This window comes from Galdieria sulphuraria (genome assembly GCF_000341285.1).
Source record: "Galdieria sulphuraria unplaced genomic scaffold scaf_47, whole genome shotgun sequence".
Lineage (NCBI taxonomy): Eukaryota > Rhodophyta > Bangiophyceae > Galdieriales > Galdieriaceae > Galdieria > Galdieria sulphuraria.
The window spans coordinates 94,426-110,741 of NW_005178428.1; the positions used below are offsets into that span (position 1 = coordinate 94,426).

Consider the following 16,316-nt stretch of genomic DNA (forward strand, 5'->3'; position numbering starts at 1 on the left):
TTGAAACTTTCAATCTAATTTATTTACCTTTATAGGAGTCTTGAAATAAATGAATTTTGTTACTCCAAGCAAGGGTCTTCAGTTAATTTTCAAGACGCTGCTGGTGAAGTTTTGTTGGCAGAGGATCTAGTCCAAACGGAGATTTCGTTCTAAAATGTTCTATACAAGTGTTTGTCATATATGTTTAGAGTTTTAAAAACAGAAAATTTTTTATTTCTTAGATAGCACTTTATGCCTCAGATTGATATTGACTTAATATATTTACATATGTTTCTTTAACATCTTCTTTAGACTAGACTTGGATGCACCAACTGATTCGTCCAGCTTTCTATTGTCTCTATAGCATACAAAGGTAGGAATGGCTCCTATGCCAACCATCTTTGCTATTCCAGGAAGTGTGTCAACATTTATTCTGTAGAACAGTATCTTTTTGTCTGTATATTTAGAGTCTTTCATGAGGTCTTCTAAGAATTTTTCCATTTTTTGGCAAGGAGAGCACCATTCTGCAAAGAATTCAACAACCACCTTGAAAAAGGATGAGAAATCTTTTCTGTTTAGAAAAACACACCTATACTTACTAACGACTCAGATAAAACGACTTTTTCAAAATCTTCAGCAGTAGTTAGAGTAATAGCCATACCTCAACTATCTCCTGAAATCCACCAAAATCAATCGTGTGAAAGGCGTTTCGAGTTTTGGTCCCATCAACACCGCCATTTGGTCTTTGGCAAAATGAGACACGTTGAATGAGGGAGGGCCAGCTGGAATTGACACGGAATGTCCGTGGAATGCAAAAACGTAAACTACTCCACAATTTCTCTCATTGAATGGCGAACATGCTTTGCATTGAACGATTGACAAGTGCTTGAGAATTTTTGAATTCACAATCCCTTGTCGGCTTTAGAGAACAGCTTGCAGATGTACGCAAGTAGTGTTGGCTACAATGAACTGAAATTGAACATGTATTCCAACACTTGACATAGTGTTGCAGTTTGTCTTTTTCCTCCTCTTATCAAAAGAAGTTGCCTTTCTGTTTTCAAAGAACAACTTTCTCGTTGGAAATCCTTGTTAAAATTGAGCTGTTTTCATCGAGAAGCTGCTGTCTCGCTTTGTTGAAGTTTTATCTATTTTGAGAAAAGTCGCAAAATCTCTTGCTTTGAGCAGAATAGATCACGAGGATTTTTCTAGAGTGACAGGTCTAGTATCCGGTTTTGAACCTTGCCACATGAAACGACTCTTCATATCTGCAAAAATTGATGTATTTCTACAAATGCAATTATTTATCTATTCTAGTAAGCTCATAAGAAAAATAGAAAATAAAATGATAGCTTGAAAGGTCATTTGCTTTAAAGCTATTTTGTACCTTGTCAGTCAAATAAATGGCTCTAGTTGCAGAGTAACATTGAGTTTTCAATTGACTTTCAAGTTTGAAAACCAAATGTTTGATTAACTCTATTCGCCACATCCGATTCTGATAACTTTATGTATCTTTCGGTGTTAGGAGGAAACTTGGGAAGAAATTCAATACTGCTGTGGTGATGATTCGTGAAGAAGAAGTAAGTTGTATAACGTCGGTGACTTTATGTGCAGGAAATACCAACGAAAACTTTGTTTTGTGTTCCAATAGGTGAAGAAAGCAGTAAGCTTTTTAGAGCATCCCCAAGTAAAACCTACTGCGGGGCAAAGAAAGCTAGACTTTTTAAGAAGGAAGGGATTAACTGATGAGGAGATAAGAGAAGCCTTTCAAAGGGCAGGGCAAACATATCCAGAAGATACTTTTTCCGGAAATGCTGAAGTTGAAAAGTTGGATTCAGCTGCAAAGACGACAACAGTACCTGACAGTGTACCTAAGAGTTTTGCACCAAATGAAAATACCCCCAGTCAACAAGTATGGAAACATTACAGTGTTTCTCGTTAGTTAACTGAAAAGTTTTTATTAGATTGCTCAAGTTCCTTCAGGAAAAGTAAACTCCAATAATTTTTCTTCCAATCAGTGGACGATGGCACAACCAGGAGGAGGAGGAGTTTGGGTTCCTCAACCTTTTGCATATGTCACTCCTCAAGTTACAAGTCCACAACAGCCTCAACAAAAAGAGCGCTCTTGGTCTGTTGGTAACGTATTTCTAGGAGCAGGTGCTGCCGCAGGACTTTTTTTAGCTCTAAGAGAACTGTTGAGAAAGTATGTCGTGCCACTTTATTTTCCTGAAGCACGGTCGCGAGACATTGGTAAACAGAAACTGTTCCGAGAAGATGAAAAGGATGAGGGAAGAAAGTACTTGGAGCAACAAGTTGGTAAGTGGTGTTATTTGCAATTTTTTGTATCGAACTTTTGACTTGAGAATTTGTTGGTTGTAGATGAGTTGAAAACTTCGGTGAAAAACCTCGTGAAAGCTACCGAAAGAAATAATGATATGATAGAAGAACTCATTCATAACTCAGAACGTCAAACACGACAAGAATTAGTTGAAGTTGTCAACTGTCTTAAATCCGTTGTTTCTGGCATGCAAGTACTAAAAGATACCATTCATTTGGAAGTTTCCCAGTCAGGGAATAAAAGGCATCAAGATAACTTAGCGATTTCAAATGGTATGCAAAGTTATCAAAGAGAAGAGGATTTGGTTCGCACCAAGTCAGAAAAGGAAGTGTGGCGTTCGAATAAGAATTGGTTGGTTGGAGAGGAGGACGACTATTCATTGGATGCAAATGGTATTGGAACCCAAATATTTTCAAATAAGATACGGGATCCAGGTAATTGGAATCTAGTGTGCATGTTTGATATGTCTATGTATTTCTGACGAATGTTTATAGGCATCATGGATGATTTCATGTCAATTCCTCCGGCTTCTGTAGAAGAATTGGTTCCGAAAGCTAAGGAAATACCGAACGTCATGTATACAGTCAATGATATCCAAAGCAATTCAACCAAAAAGGAGGAAAAAGAAGAAGAATATAACAAGGCAACCATGAGTGGATCGCAAAAGACTATTGAAAATATGCCAAATGGAACTTTGGCAGCACAATCATTGGACGAGGAAAATGCTAAGAAAGCATTTCAACAAGCGATGTTGGCAGAAGCAAGAGCCGCACTTCAAAGAAGAAGCCATACTCATTCGAGTTCTCGTTCATCACCTGCTCGTTCTGTAGATAGTGACCGTCAGAATACTGACAAAGAGTTGAAGAGAGAATCAGACAATATTACAATCGATAATACCACATAGAGAAGACTATCTTTGTCTATTTGCAAATGTATTTGAAATATATATTCAAGGCTTGAGTTTTGCAAAAATATCTTTAGGATGGAGTCTTGTGATATTTGGATGATGACTTATTCCACAAAGACTTTTCTAACAATGAAATTAAGATACTATTTTGTAGCAGAAATCCTTCCGGATCTTGCAAAGCTAAGTTTTGTAGTTGTCCATTGCAGTCGTATGTGCTTACTACATGACCACTTTCTATCCAAGGTTGAGCAGCTTCCTTGATTTGCCAAGAGAGTTGTTGTCCATATTGCTTTTCAAACTCATCCATTGAAATACCTTGTTTCATTCTTAAGCCAAGTATCAAAGTATCCACTGCTTGATCTTGTAAGGACTCCTCCCGACATTCCACTTCACCATTTTGTATCATTTCTAGTTGCTTTACCCAATCAAAATAAGAAAGTAACTTTCGAGGTCGAGAAAATCTTTTCAACTCTGTATAACTTGTTGCACTCATACCAAAACCATAATAACTTTGATTTCTCCAGTAAACTTGATTGTGTCTCGAAAGATAGTTGGGTTTTCCATAGTTGGATACTTCATAATGTTCATAGCCTTGTTCTCTTAGTCTGCATGAAGCAAATATATACATAGCAGCCGCATCATCTTCTGATGGTAAAGGATATATACCATTTTGATACTTTTTCCCAAAAGGAGTTTTTTGTTCTACAATCAAATCATAACAAGACAAATGTTCCGGATCCAAAGAGATTGCTTTTTGAATCGAGTCCTTGCAAGAACATATAGTCCACTTTTCCTTGTTTTGCAAAGAAACATACCTTGAACACTTCTCCACTCTGAGTTGGTAGTCCACTCAACAAATCGAGACTCACGTTGGTGAAACCTGCCATTCTTAAGATATCCCAAGCTTTGTATATTTCTTTTGAATCGTGTGAACGACCACATAACTTCAATAGAGAATCATCGAAAGATTGTACTCCAACACTTACTCGGTTGACACCCAAAGCCGAGAAGTCTCTTGCTTTAGATAAGTCAAAGGTACCAGGATCCATTTCAACAGTTAGTTCAACGTTACAAGCAAAGTTGACATATTTTTGCAGCGAATGTAATATCTGTGAAAGATAAACGGAAGGTAAAAGAGAAGGTGTACCTCCCCCAAAGTAAATAGTTTCCAAGTCTGGTAGCTTTTGATATTTCCGTTTGAAATAATCCAACGTACTTTCTATTTCTCTTAAAAGATGAGAAATATATGTATCATACCAATTCACGGTCTTTCCTGCAATAACTGCAAAGTCACAATAGAAACACTTGCGAACACAAAAAGGAATATGAATATAAGCAGACTTGGGAAGATTACAACTCCTATTGTCTAACGTACTATTTATATATCTCATATTTCGAGAACGAATAAAAAGTTTACGTTGTGTAATAGTTGAATGATGAATGAAAGGAAGAGCTTTCTCATGCCAAGTCTTGGACAACTTCATTTTGGGATTGGCAAAATAGAAAAAGATAGAATATGGGCGTTCCAAAGTTTTATCGTTGGGTATCAGAACGTTATCCATTAACTATACATAAAGTAGTTCCTTCTGTAGTACCAGACGTGGATAACTTTTATTTGGATGCCAACGGAATATTACACAATTGTGCTCGACCAAAGGATAGTCAGGAACCCTTTCCTTGTCAATATCCTTCAGAAGAAGAAATATTTCTGGAAACTTTCAATTATATCGATATGTTATTTTCGATGGTACGTCCCAAAAGATTGGTTTATATTGCGATAGACGGTGTTGCACCTCGAGCCAAGATGAACCAACAACGAGCCAGAAGGTTTCGAACTGCCAAGGATCGAGCACAAGAAATGGAAAACCGAATCAAACAAGGAAAGCCCGTTCCTCAACGTTTTTTTGATTCCAATTGTATTACTCCAGGCACTCATTTTATGGCCAGCTTTTCCGAAGCGTTGGAATATTTAGTTCATAAGAAAATAACTGAAGACAAGTCTTGGGCTACTGTGGAAGTTATTCTTTCTACTACCAACGTTCCAGGAGAAGGAGAGCATAAAATCATAGAGTATATACGTCGTAAAAAGCTAAGTGGAGAATGGGAAGCCAATCTATCTCACTGTCTGTATGGTTTGGACGCAGACTTGATCATGCTTTCCTTAGTGACTCATGAACCACACTTTATTCTTTTAAGAGAACAAACTGATCTGTCCAAGTTATTTGTTTCCAAAAAAGGAAATTTAGCAGTAGAAGCAACTCCATTGGATCGCTGTATTTCAGGAGAGTTTGAATTCTTTTCCATCGGAGTGTTGAGAGAATATCTGGATAGTGAATTTTGTACACTTCCTATTACTTTTTACAATTTAGAGAATTGTATTCATGATTTTATTTTTATGTGTTTTCTAGTTGGAAACGATTTTTTGCCTCAACTACCCACCTTGAATATTGCGGAAGGAGCTTTGGATACTATGTTGACTTTATATAAGAAATTGTTACCTTTATTTGGTGGTTATTTAATTGAAAATGGAAATATTGTTTTGGAGAGATTGGAAATATTTCTTTCCAAATTGGGTTTATTGGAAAGGTTGATTGTGAATAGAAGACTCGAGGCAATTGCTCAGTCCAAAGGAAGAGCACCTCGAATGGTGGATATTGGAACTAGTCACGATGATATATGGGGTTTAGGAAATGATTGTAACGAGAATACAGAAGAAACTGGTATAGAGCCCTGGACAAAAGAAGACATTGAGCAAGCATTGAATGAAGCATATGTGGCTTCTACGGATCCTCTTATGGAATCTATAAAGGTATGAGCCATCCATTTTGTTTAATATCCATGGTAACTAAAGACATTTTTTAGAAAAGTTATTATCGAGACAAGTTAAACATGGATTTGGAAGACAAGGATAGTTTAGAAAAGCTCAAGTTTACATATCTTAAAGGATTGTTATGGACATGGAAATATTATTATAGTGGTTGTCCCAGTTGGAGATGGTTTTATCCTTATCATTATGCTCCAATGGCTTCCGATTTGGTTGGTTTAACTGGGGTAACAAATATTTGTGACTTTAGTGCCAGTGAACCTTTTTTGCCATTTCAACAACTTTTGGCTGTGTTACCTCCTCAAAGTGCTTGGTGTTTACCAACTGCTTTACAAAAGTTGATGAATGACAAATCATCACCTATTTTTCGATTTTATCCATCAGACTTTGAAGTGGATATGGATGGAAAGAGAAATGCATGGGAAGGTGTAATCAAACTTCCATTTGTAGATGAAAGTCTTCTTTTGGAAGCCTACCATTCCATACCAAATGAGTTATTCTCTGAAGAAGAAAGGAATCGAAACGCTTGTCGACAAACTATGATTTATCGACGTCATCAAATGAATGAAAACGTAAAGTACATTAAAAGGAAGATACGTTCACCATTTCCTAATCATTTACGTGACATTGAAGAGACAGCTGCGATTTGTGAACCTTTGAGTCTTCCAGTGGTCGATGGTCATCATGATGGGTTTGAACCTCATCTCTTTCCTGGAACGTCCATAGGTGCTTCTTCTCCCGGTAACTATCCTACATTGAAAAGCTTATCCTTTTCCATTTATTATGCCAAGATTGGTGTAAATGTGTTTGGTATTCCAAGTAAACGAGAAAGCGTGATTATCCAACCACAGACCAATCATAATCAAGGATCCACGACCACTTTTATGAATGTGGTAAATGGACAGTCTTTTTTTTCACCAGGAAAGAGAGTTTTGGTAGAATATCCTTGGCGTTGTGAGGCATTGGTGTGGTCTGTGATAAATTGTACGGGTGAAAAGGTTTCTAAACAACCGGGAACATCGGAGCTTTTCATTCATGAAACTGTTGATCCCAACTTTTTCATTGTGCAATTGGAACAGTTTAGAAAGCAAGCTTTGAGTAGAAATGCTTTAGATATTGGAGAAGTTCAATATATGGTTGGTGTTCATCTTTGTGATAAAAGAGACCCTACTTCTGGTGCCATTGTTTCTTATTGTAACGAAGATATTTGGTTACCTGTTTCTGTCATTGTACCTATTGAACTTTCCACTAGAATGAAAAGGAAACAAGGTTATATAACATCTACCATTTCGGAGTTGAACAGAGGTGATCGAGTTGTCTACATTGGTAAAGGTCCACATTTTGGAAGAACAGCTTTGGTAGTAAGTCATATCAAGAGACCCAAGAATGACTCTGAGTTTTATTCAGACTGGGTGAAAATCAAATTCTTAAACCAAAAAACTGTAGAATGGGATGATAGTAAGATCATAACGAACAAAGATGAACAAGTCACTTGGTTTTCATTATCTAATACTGCAGAGTTATTGAAGAGTACAACATATGCTGTATCGAGGATCACAAGCTCCGTGTTTGTCAAGTCTTCCAAGTCCAATGACCGACCTGAAGATATTGGACTTCGTTTGAAATTTGTATCAAAGAGTCTTTATGTTCCCGGTTATTGTCGATTACTGACGTCGTCCAACTCTTATGAATTTTCTTATTCAGCCATACAAGTTCTATTGGAATACAAACAGAAATTTCCACAAGTGTTTGACATTCTTGACAACACTTTTCACGATTCTTCTCTTCAGAATGTTGGCTCCAAATACATCGATATGGGAGTGAATAGCGAAATTGTGGTAACTCGTATCAAGGAATGGCTCAAATCTCTCGAACTTGCCAAGTTACCACTACTACACAGCAGCAGTGAAGTGATGTCTAAGGAAGAGATTGCGAATGTAGAACAAAAGCTCAAACGTGATCAAGTACAGTCGCTAGATGAACAATTTTTAGTAGTTCCCAGAGAACTTTTGCTTTTTGGAGATGAACATGAGAAGCAACGTAATAAGACCAATCTTGCAGGTATACAGAGTTTGAAGGAGAATGTTTGTTTGAAAGACAGAGTTGTCAATATTTCAGCCACTGGACCTGTACCTTTTGGTTTTCATGGTACTGTGGTTGGCATACATGGAACGGAATTGGAGGTTGTATTTGATGAACCCTTTCCTGCAGGTACTGATCTTCATCATCGATGTCCAGCATATCGAGGAAAGACGTTAAGTAGAAATACTGTATTGAAATTGCATAACAGCGAGAAACCTTTGAAGAGCAATTCATCAGACTTTTCATATTCCAAAATATCTTCTCATTCTGGTCATGACAAGATGTTGAGGAATCAACGCTCAAAGAGAACAATGAATGTTCAGACGCCTACAAAGCCACTTTTTTTGGATTCTTTCAAACACTCTTTACATTCCAAACCAAAGAAACAGTCCAAGGCCGACTCATGGATTGAATCTCAATTGACACATCGTTTATCCCAACTTTTGAATGATTCTTCGGTTCAGAATGAATCCCAACTAGAGGAGGAACGTGATTCCAGAAAGAAGATGACAACTCCAGATAATGGAGACCCTGTTCAGATCTGGGAACAACTTCAAGAAAGAGAACACCAAACATTCCAATTCAAGAACAAGTTGAATGCGAAATCTCCGCCATATAAAAAGTCCTATCAACGAGTCTACACTTGGCGACGTGTAAAACAACCATCATCGATAGAAGAAAAGAAGGATTCGTAAGCTAAATTGGACTTGTGTGAAATTGTGATTATCCTCCAATGTCTTTCAATCCTTATGAAGAGGAGATGTTTGAGAGCGGTCCTATTTCGGACAACGTGACGTTAGCTAGTAAGTAAAGGAAATAAAGACAAGTATTTGGATATGAATGTACAACGTTGAAACTAGATTCGGAAAGGAACGTCACTTCATTTGGTACTTCCACGTGGGAAGATGAGTTCCGCCAGTTACCACCCGAAGGAGAGCGTTTACAACAGTGGAGAACAGAACAGCCTCAAAGAATAGAAGAAAAGAGGAGAGTTGAGGAAACGAAGAGAGTAGAACTTCGCGAAACAGCTTCTAAATATATTTCCGAATTTTTTGAGAAAAGAGCCCAAGACATTAGCAGAAGAAAGGAAGATAATCGAGCCAAAGATAAGGACTGTTACAAAGACCAATTTATAGATAAGGAAGAAGAAGTGGAACCTGCAGAAGCTTTTGATTATGTATTACATGGAAAAGGTCCACGTATGTCTGCACGAACAGAATCTATTTATGATTCAAGTACAGGTAAAACCAGAACTCAAAAAGAGTTGAAGAGAATGCGGGATTCCATGCAAAGTTACAAACAGAATGTTGTTAGTGAATAGTGAAAATAAATAAGAGTGGACATTATTCCACCACAGAAAGTTCCTTGTTCGAACAATTTCTTATATGTATGAGTGTTGTTGCATATGGATAATAATATATTAACATCTATTGGATAAGAGAACTGAGCCCCATAAAAGAATAGCGTCGACGCCAACGATTATTGTTAAGAATGGTAAGCAATGTTAAGAGAGGGAGGTTGGCATAGTGAAAACACTTATATAGGTTATTGTTCCCAAGACTCGACGAACATTCTGTCCAGGAAAGTGCCGAAAACATACTTTACATAAAGTATCACAATATAAGAAAGGAAAAGACTCCCTGTTTGCTCAAGGAAAGAGAAGATATGATCGAAAGCAAAGAGGTTATGGTGGTCAAACGAAGCCAATATTTCGAAAAAAGGTTTGTTCAAGCTTTTAAACGTCGCAAAAAGTTTTATGGGCGTATTATCTTAGGCCAAAACGACTAAGAAGGTAGTGTTACGATTGGAATGTGTCGATTGTCACTACAAGACTCAGCACACTTTGAAGCGTTGTAAGCACTTTGAACTGGGCGACCAAAAGAAAGTTAGAGGTGGCGTTACTTTTTAAATAAAACTTTGTTTTATTCGAATTGCTTCAAAGGTCGAAAGAATATATGAAAAATTCCCAAAAGAATAGTTAGGACCATATCCTTTTCTCAGTTGATGCGTGGAAAACTAATAAAAATGATGTTGAGTTGCAACATTAAGTCATCAAATGTAATCGAACTACTTACGGATACGTAGAAGGTCGTCTTTCTATGATGAAAGGATTCTTTTTACTTCTTCGTCTAGTCTTATAACCACATTTGGTAGGCTTTCCCCAAGCTGAAACCGAAGGCCTACCTCCTGAAGTTCTTCCTTCTCCACCTCCATGAGGATGATCGACTGGATTCATAGCAACTCCTCGGACATGAGGTCTTCTTCCTTTATCTCTCATGCGACCTGCACTACCAAGTTTTTCATTTTTATGTTCTGGATTGGACACTTTTCCAATGGTTGCCATGCAATCTAAAGGTACTTTTCGAAGTTCCTTACTGGCAAGACGTAAAACTGCCACATTATCTTCTGGATGGGTAGTCACTATCTTAGCATAAGTACCTGCAGCTCTACAAAGAATTCCACCATCTCCAGCATGCGTTTCAATGTTATGTACAAAAATACCTGCTGGAAGATATTTCAATAATGTTGCATTTCCAGGCTTTATATCAACTGGTTGTTGTCTATTGGAAGTAACTTCCGCACCTATAGAAAGACCTTGTGGACATATAATATAGGATTGCTGTCCTTCCAAAGGATGAGCTTGTCCATCAGAAGAATAGTGCTGTAAAAGAGCAACAAAACCCGTTCTATATGGATCATATTCTATGCGCTGGACAACAGACTTCATCCCTTCATAAAGAGTACGTTTGAAATCTATCAATCGATAGAGACCACGAAAACCTCCTCCTCTATGTCGAACAGAGATATGACCATAACTATCTCGACCGCCTGTACGAGGAATATAATATGCAAGTTCTTTTACTGGTGGCCCTGTATATATTAAGGAAAGGTCAACCAAGTAACATTCTCTTCGAGCTGGAGTAATTGGCTTCAACTTGATAATAGACGGCCTTGTTGGATCAGTAGACTTGGGAGTCACCGTTGTGGTTCCAGACGAAAACTGTTGTATCCACTGCTCTTTGATACTAAACTTTGTCCAACTTTTGTATGTATGAGACAAAAAAGTTTTTGAAAAAAGAGTGTACTTATACATTTTCTAAGAAAACAAATACAACGTTTGATACTCTCTTTAACGTCGAGTCCACATTTTGTCAAAATGTTTCATATAAATTGATTCTCTTTTTGGATCGATTATTGAGAGATGATTATATTATATTATATTATATATAATGAAATATGCCAAAATCCAACACAGTAAACTTGGAAATATGCAAAAGTCTTTTCTATGTTCATTTCAAATACAATATTGCAGCTATATAACTAAACAAAGCGTCTACCAAATATATAAACCCTGCTACCACAGAAATACCCAAAGAAAGGATGACAAGTTCCTGAAGAGCTTGTTTCAAAGTAGGCCATTCTACTTGTTTCAACTCCTCCCACAATTCTCCCATAAACTGTCGAATACTAGTAGGTTCTTCTTCTTCTTCTTCTTCCAAACTCTCCCCTGTATTGAGATAACTGTTCGACAAAGACTCTAATCTGGACTTTTGCTGACGAGAACTTTCTACAGCACTATCCAATAAAGTTGGTTTCTTGACTGGTAATTGAGAATCGTTTGCCAAATCTTTGGTTCCATTCAAAGACGACGGGTTTTCTCTATCCTTCGATGATACCCAAACTGCAAAAGCTTTGTAACCCGTACTCCTCTTCCTCCAACAAAACGTATGTAAATGGAATCTACTTGAATTTACAAAATATGGTCTTTTCTCACTCAAACAACAAGTTGGGTGATATGATCTGCTACAAGCAACTAAAAGCACCTGACACTGAGTCAAAAACATGATCCAATTGATATTTGGTCGAAGTTTTCAAAGTGGATTGGCGTTGTTGAAAGCTTTGACTTGAAATGGAACTTTCAGAAAATTATCAACAAGCAAAAAGGTGTCTGGAACGTTCAAGACAGTATATATTGGAACACAATGAAGGAGCAGCTAAGAAATTTTTGGAAAAGGCCAAAAGGTTATGTCCTGGCTTAAAGGAGATTAAACAAGTAGAAAAGGAATTAAGCGAAGTTTTGGCAACTAAAGTTTCCACGGGAGAGAATAAGAAGAGAACGGGAAAAGAGCACCAGGAAACTTTTAATGGAGTTGACAACGAAAGACGCAGAGAGGCAACTGAAGAACAGACAACCTTGGTGGAACACATCAAACGACAAAATAATTATTACAAGATATTGAATATCAAGCAGGATGCAAGTATGGAAGATATCAAAAGAAGTTTTCGGAAGTTGGCAGTGAAGTTACATCCGGATAAGAATCCTTGTCCTGGAGCAGAAGAAGCCTTCAAGAAGGTAGCCAAAGCCTTTCAAGCGCTGTCTGATCCTGTAAGAAGAGCAGAATATGATCGTAGTGGAGTTGATACTGGAGAACAACGTGCTATTCCAAGACGTAGGACAAGTAGTCGACAAGGAGCTTCAAGTGCATTCTTTTTTGATCCATTCACAGGAACCTTTCGAGAGAGACCTTTTACAGGATTTCATCAAACACCTTTCTTTACTTCTGAAGATTTTTTATTTCAGTTTTTTAGAAATTTTCATGCTTCAAATGCTTCTGAACAGGAGTATTCTTTTGGTTCTCGTAGGTCCAGGAGAATACCACAAACATCTTTAGGAAAGATATTATTGATGCTTTCAAATATGTGGCCAGTGTTATTGATTGTATTACTCGCATATTTTTCAGTTCCTTCTTCACCCCTATTTCAGTTGTATCCAGATTCCACATATTCTATTGAAAGAAGAACAGCCCATGCAGGAGTATTGTACTATGTAAAGCCGTCTTTACAGTGGGATTCTTTAAAACCCAATGAAGTTCTGAAATTGGAACAGGAAGTGGAACATTCAAAGCTTATGGAACTCTCTGGAAAATGTGCAATGGAACGTCAACATTATCTTGAAAGGAATCTACCATTATTTCATACGGAGAATCATCGTAGAAAACTCTTGCAAGACTTTAATTCTACCAACTGTGAACATTTTGAAAATTTACGTCCCTTACTTGTGAGATATGGATAGAGAAGACGAATTCCGATATCCATTTATAGGAGTTTATATACAACCTAAACACTCCTTTATATCATGTAGAACGGATCCAAATATGAATTTGTTCTTGGCAAGATATTTCAACAAAACTTGTTTGATAGAAAGGGGTTGTTTGAAATCACTTTTCACATTCATTTCTTATTCCTCATTTTTTTTGTAAAAGGAAAGAGAGAACGGAGGTGATATAAGTGCAAAGATAGACTCTTTCATGAAATGTAAAGTATTCACCAAGTATCGTATATAACCAAATTCGAAGAAGTTCTCAATTCTTATGAAGAGATTCTCTCGAACGAATAGTGACCAAAATTGTCGATGACTTTGGATTCGGTTCTTCGAAAGTGGAAAGAAGATGTTTTGAGACCTTTTGTAAAGTTTTGTCCTTTTCACCCTATTACCATTACTATTATTTCTTTTGTTACTGGCCTATTCTGTGTTTTTTGTTGTTTCTATAAGTAAGTATGAGAGTTGTAGTCAAAGTGAATTTGATACAAATCTTTACAATAAAGGCTTCAGATTTTAGCGTTGCTGAGTTGGTTTATCAATCGTTTTTTAGACGGTTTAGATGGTGTTATTGCTAGAGTACGAAAGCAAGAAAGTGCTCTAGGTGCATATATAGACATATTGTCAGATTTCACGGTAACTTAACGAGTTCTAAGTTTTAAACATCATCTTTTATAGACTATTTTTTGACTAGATATATGGCTGGATTCCTATATCTCTAACTTTTGAGGCGTCTTGGGCCAACCAGAATGATATTTACTCACTATGGCTCACACTAGCCATTTTGGAATCCCTTTATTTCGTCAATTCTGCTTCGTTATTCTATTTGGCTGCAATATTAGAACAAAGACAAGCTGGCAAGTTGAAAACAAAGGAAATGACGCATGTTACCATGTGCGAAGCTCTTATAGGTGGAACAGAAACCATTCTGTTTTATTCCTTGATGATAATATTACCTCGTTTCTACTTGCCTTTTCTTTTTCTATTATTTGCTTTATTAGTATTTTTCTCTATTTTACAAAGACTTTGGTGGGCTGTTCGTATGCTTTAAATAATTTTCTCTAAGAAAATCCATCCATTGACTAGAAATTTCCAAGTCATGACGAGTGTTTTTGTGGATACTCAACAGGTTTTATGGAACTTGGCTCAAAGAAATGCCAGGAAATGTAACACTTTAAACGATAGAAACTGGAAAATGCAAAGTAACAAGCAACCAGGAAGATATCCCTTTGAGGATGAATGGAGAGGTATCGATTCCCCAGTGTTTGAAACCTTGGACAAGTTGTTGATGGGTTTCTTTATTATAGAAAGGTTGAAAAGAAAGCTTCAACAAGAGAAAATTGTTCGACAAGTTATGTCTCAGGTGGAAGAGTTGAGGTTGAGAGAAAGTTTGGATGATTATATTGAGAGTGAATTGCAACATATTCGAAACCATATCATTGATAACTTCCGCCAACACCGACCACAGATTATGAACAAGGGTATTGAAACTGCGAAAGTGTGTTGAATTGACTTGTACTTGACTTATTCTTGCTCAAGTTTTACTAGCGCGTTAGTGGCCACTCCCTTGCGTCTTGGAACAAACAGTTTTTACAACTATTCGAAGCATCCAATAGTATGAAGAAGGATATTGCAGAAGACAACCGTAAACTGAATACTTTGGTTTTGAAATATAAGAAACGTACAGCAAAAGCTTGGCAGTCGTCTACACAAGACATTGTTACTTCAAAGAGTAAGCAGATAAGTTGGAATTGATTGAGAGCAAATAGAGACGAATAACCATTTCTTGAACAGGTTCGTTGTTGAATGGTACTAGTGAAGTTTGTTATCCAGTTGGTATGTCATCTTGGAAAGTAGTCCTTTTGTTGGCTTTGTTTGGTTTCGCTGGTTCTCAATTATTTTTATATTTTACTTTACATATCGAACCTTCTGTTCATACGTTGATAACTGCAATGAGTGTTTGTTCCATTGTTTCCTTTACATTGAAACAAGCCAATGAGTAACTACGCTGTCAAAAGATTGACATTTGAACACAACACCTAAAGACCTGCATGAACAATATAGCCATTGGTTTTTGTAAATAAAGACATCACAGACGTAGTATTCATTTTTTTTAATAGACTATAGTTATTGTGAGTGCATTGAAAATATTTTCCAATCTAGGTAAGACGCTTTCCTGTGACAAAGTGCCCAGCCTTGCTTTTTCTCAAATTGGTCTCTCTCTTCTTTTGGTTTAGTAATAAAGGGAACCAAAATGAATTCGTTCTCATGTGAATATAATATGACCCATCCTACGAAACCGATAAGATTTGACAGTTTCCAGAACTTGATAAGAATAATTTTATTTTCATCCTTGAAAAGTGATCATTCTGTATTGTCTACCTTTTCAAAGAGGTTTTCGACAGTGGAGACTGCATCATCACAATGATAAGCCATTGAATGACATAACAATCCTCTACTTGATTCCCAAAAAGTTTCAAACTTTAAGCGTCTCTACCTTGGAGACTCAACCGAGATCATGTGTAATGACTTTTATTCACAATTTCATCCTTGTTATTCATGTGTTTGTCTTTTGGAAACACAAGGATGGCTACATTGCTCTCCTATTTTCAAGATTTTTGCACATTCTCAACCCAAAACACATTTTCTTTCCTTTGTGGTCAACATCACTCCGGCCTTTTTATTTGCCAATATTACTCTCTTCTTTCATTTTATCGTTGATGTTTTTTTTGCTAAATAAAGAGCTATCAATGTTACTTATCAACTGTATCCAGATTGGTATCCATTTATTTGTACTAGTTTATGTGAAATTTTTCTCTTCACATTCTATTGAGCTGTCCACAAGAAAGGCAAAGTCATTAGAGCTGTACTGATCAAGTATTTTACTTGCTAGTAAAGGAATTTTATCTTTCAAAATTTATGGATGAAGATACAATGAACCAGAGATCTTATCTTGTCACACAAAAGTAAGAAGAATAAGAAAAAGAAGAATGATGAAGATCTATTCTGATTGTTTCATGCAATATCCCTCCAAAAGATGGTCAAATGGACATCGCTTTGAAAGAAGAGCATTCAGACTCTGTCGTTC

The 16,316-nt window shown here is 36.8% G+C and overlaps 11 protein-coding genes across 11 annotated transcripts; 7 read left to right on the forward strand and 4 right to left on the reverse strand.

Moving 5' to 3' along the window:
• Positions 1-80: 80 nt before the first annotated feature.
• On the reverse strand, positions 81-685 carry Gasu_49640 (thioredoxin 1). Its single transcript, XM_005703979.1, has 2 exons — positions 579-685; positions 81-525 (listed from the first exon to the last, which is right to left on the reverse strand). The coding sequence occupies exons 1-2, from the start codon at positions 636-638 to the stop codon at positions 262-264; spliced, it is 324 nt and encodes a 107-aa protein (XP_005704036.1). The 5' UTR covers positions 639-685; the 3' UTR covers positions 81-261.
• A 710-nt stretch (positions 686-1,395) lies between these two features.
• Gasu_49650 (peroxin 14) lies at positions 1,396-3,256 on the forward strand. Its single transcript, XM_005703980.1, has 5 exons — positions 1,396-1,556; positions 1,628-1,888; positions 1,941-2,292; positions 2,356-2,748; positions 2,809-3,256. The coding sequence occupies exons 1-5, from the start codon at positions 1,539-1,541 to the stop codon at positions 3,216-3,218; spliced, it is 1,434 nt and encodes a 477-aa protein (XP_005704037.1). The 5' UTR covers positions 1,396-1,538; the 3' UTR covers positions 3,219-3,256.
• Positions 3,257-3,270: 14 nt separating this feature from the next.
• Positions 3,271-4,725, reverse strand: Gasu_49660 (oxygen-independent coproporphyrinogen III oxidase). The gene is made up of 2 exons (XM_005703981.1): positions 4,037-4,725; positions 3,271-3,987 (listed from the first exon to the last, which is right to left on the reverse strand). The coding sequence occupies exons 1-2, from the start codon at positions 4,703-4,705 to the stop codon at positions 3,292-3,294; spliced, it is 1,365 nt and encodes a 454-aa protein (XP_005704038.1). The 5' UTR covers positions 4,706-4,725; the 3' UTR covers positions 3,271-3,291.
• Positions 4,726-4,735: 10 nt separating this feature from the next.
• On the forward strand, positions 4,736-8,846 carry Gasu_49670 (5'-3' exoribonuclease). Its single transcript, XM_005703982.1, has 2 exons — positions 4,736-6,030; positions 6,084-8,846. Exons 1-2 carry the CDS (start codon positions 4,738-4,740, stop codon positions 8,820-8,822), a joined length of 4,032 nt encoding a protein of 1,343 aa, XP_005704039.1. The 5' UTR covers positions 4,736-4,737; the 3' UTR covers positions 8,823-8,846.
• A 9-nt stretch (positions 8,847-8,855) lies between these two features.
• Gasu_49680 (uncharacterized protein) lies at positions 8,856-9,562 on the forward strand. The gene is made up of 2 exons (XM_005703983.1): positions 8,856-8,930; positions 8,988-9,562. Exons 1-2 carry the CDS (start codon positions 8,861-8,863, stop codon positions 9,446-9,448), a joined length of 531 nt encoding a protein of 176 aa, XP_005704040.1. The 5' UTR covers positions 8,856-8,860; the 3' UTR covers positions 9,449-9,562.
• A 3-nt stretch (positions 9,563-9,565) lies between these two features.
• Positions 9,566-10,098, forward strand: Gasu_49690 (60S ribosomal protein L44e). The gene is made up of 3 exons (XM_005703984.1): positions 9,566-9,621; positions 9,672-9,848; positions 9,902-10,098. Exons 1-3 carry the CDS (start codon positions 9,619-9,621, stop codon positions 10,034-10,036), a joined length of 315 nt encoding a protein of 104 aa, XP_005704041.1. The 5' UTR covers positions 9,566-9,618; the 3' UTR covers positions 10,037-10,098.
• Positions 10,099-10,100: 2 nt separating this feature from the next.
• On the reverse strand, positions 10,101-11,315 carry Gasu_49700 (50S ribosomal protein L2 (plastid)). Its single transcript, XM_005703985.1, has 2 exons — positions 10,203-11,315; positions 10,101-10,143 (listed from the first exon to the last, which is right to left on the reverse strand). The coding sequence occupies exons 1-2, from the start codon at positions 11,219-11,221 to the stop codon at positions 10,125-10,127; spliced, it is 1,038 nt and encodes a 345-aa protein (XP_005704042.1). The 5' UTR covers positions 11,222-11,315; the 3' UTR covers positions 10,101-10,124.
• Positions 11,316-11,319: 4 nt separating this feature from the next.
• On the reverse strand, positions 11,320-12,015 carry Gasu_49710 (uncharacterized protein). Its single transcript, XM_005703986.1, has one exon. It carries the CDS (start codon positions 11,970-11,972, stop codon positions 11,418-11,420), a length of 555 nt encoding a protein of 184 aa, XP_005704043.1. The 5' UTR covers positions 11,973-12,015; the 3' UTR covers positions 11,320-11,417.
• Positions 12,016-12,025: 10 nt separating this feature from the next.
• Gasu_49720 (DnaJ homolog subfamily B member 12) lies at positions 12,026-13,666 on the forward strand. The gene has a single exon (XM_005703987.1). It carries the CDS (start codon positions 12,038-12,040, stop codon positions 13,199-13,201), a length of 1,164 nt encoding a protein of 387 aa, XP_005704044.1. The 5' UTR covers positions 12,026-12,037; the 3' UTR covers positions 13,202-13,666.
• Positions 13,667-13,675: 9 nt separating this feature from the next.
• Positions 13,676-14,398, forward strand: Gasu_49730 (CDP-alcohol phosphatidyltransferase). Its single transcript, XM_005703988.1, has 3 exons — positions 13,676-13,757; positions 13,807-13,864; positions 13,923-14,398. The coding sequence occupies exons 1-3, from the start codon at positions 13,687-13,689 to the stop codon at positions 14,277-14,279; spliced, it is 486 nt and encodes a 161-aa protein (XP_005704045.1). The 5' UTR covers positions 13,676-13,686; the 3' UTR covers positions 14,280-14,398.
• Positions 14,399-14,405: 7 nt separating this feature from the next.
• On the forward strand, positions 14,406-15,346 carry Gasu_49740 (uncharacterized protein). Its single transcript, XM_005703989.1, has 4 exons — positions 14,406-14,475; positions 14,536-14,726; positions 14,777-14,960; positions 15,023-15,346. Exons 1-4 carry the CDS (start codon positions 14,424-14,426, stop codon positions 15,229-15,231), a joined length of 636 nt encoding a protein of 211 aa, XP_005704046.1. The 5' UTR covers positions 14,406-14,423; the 3' UTR covers positions 15,232-15,346.
• Positions 15,347-16,316: the final 970 nt, after the last annotated feature.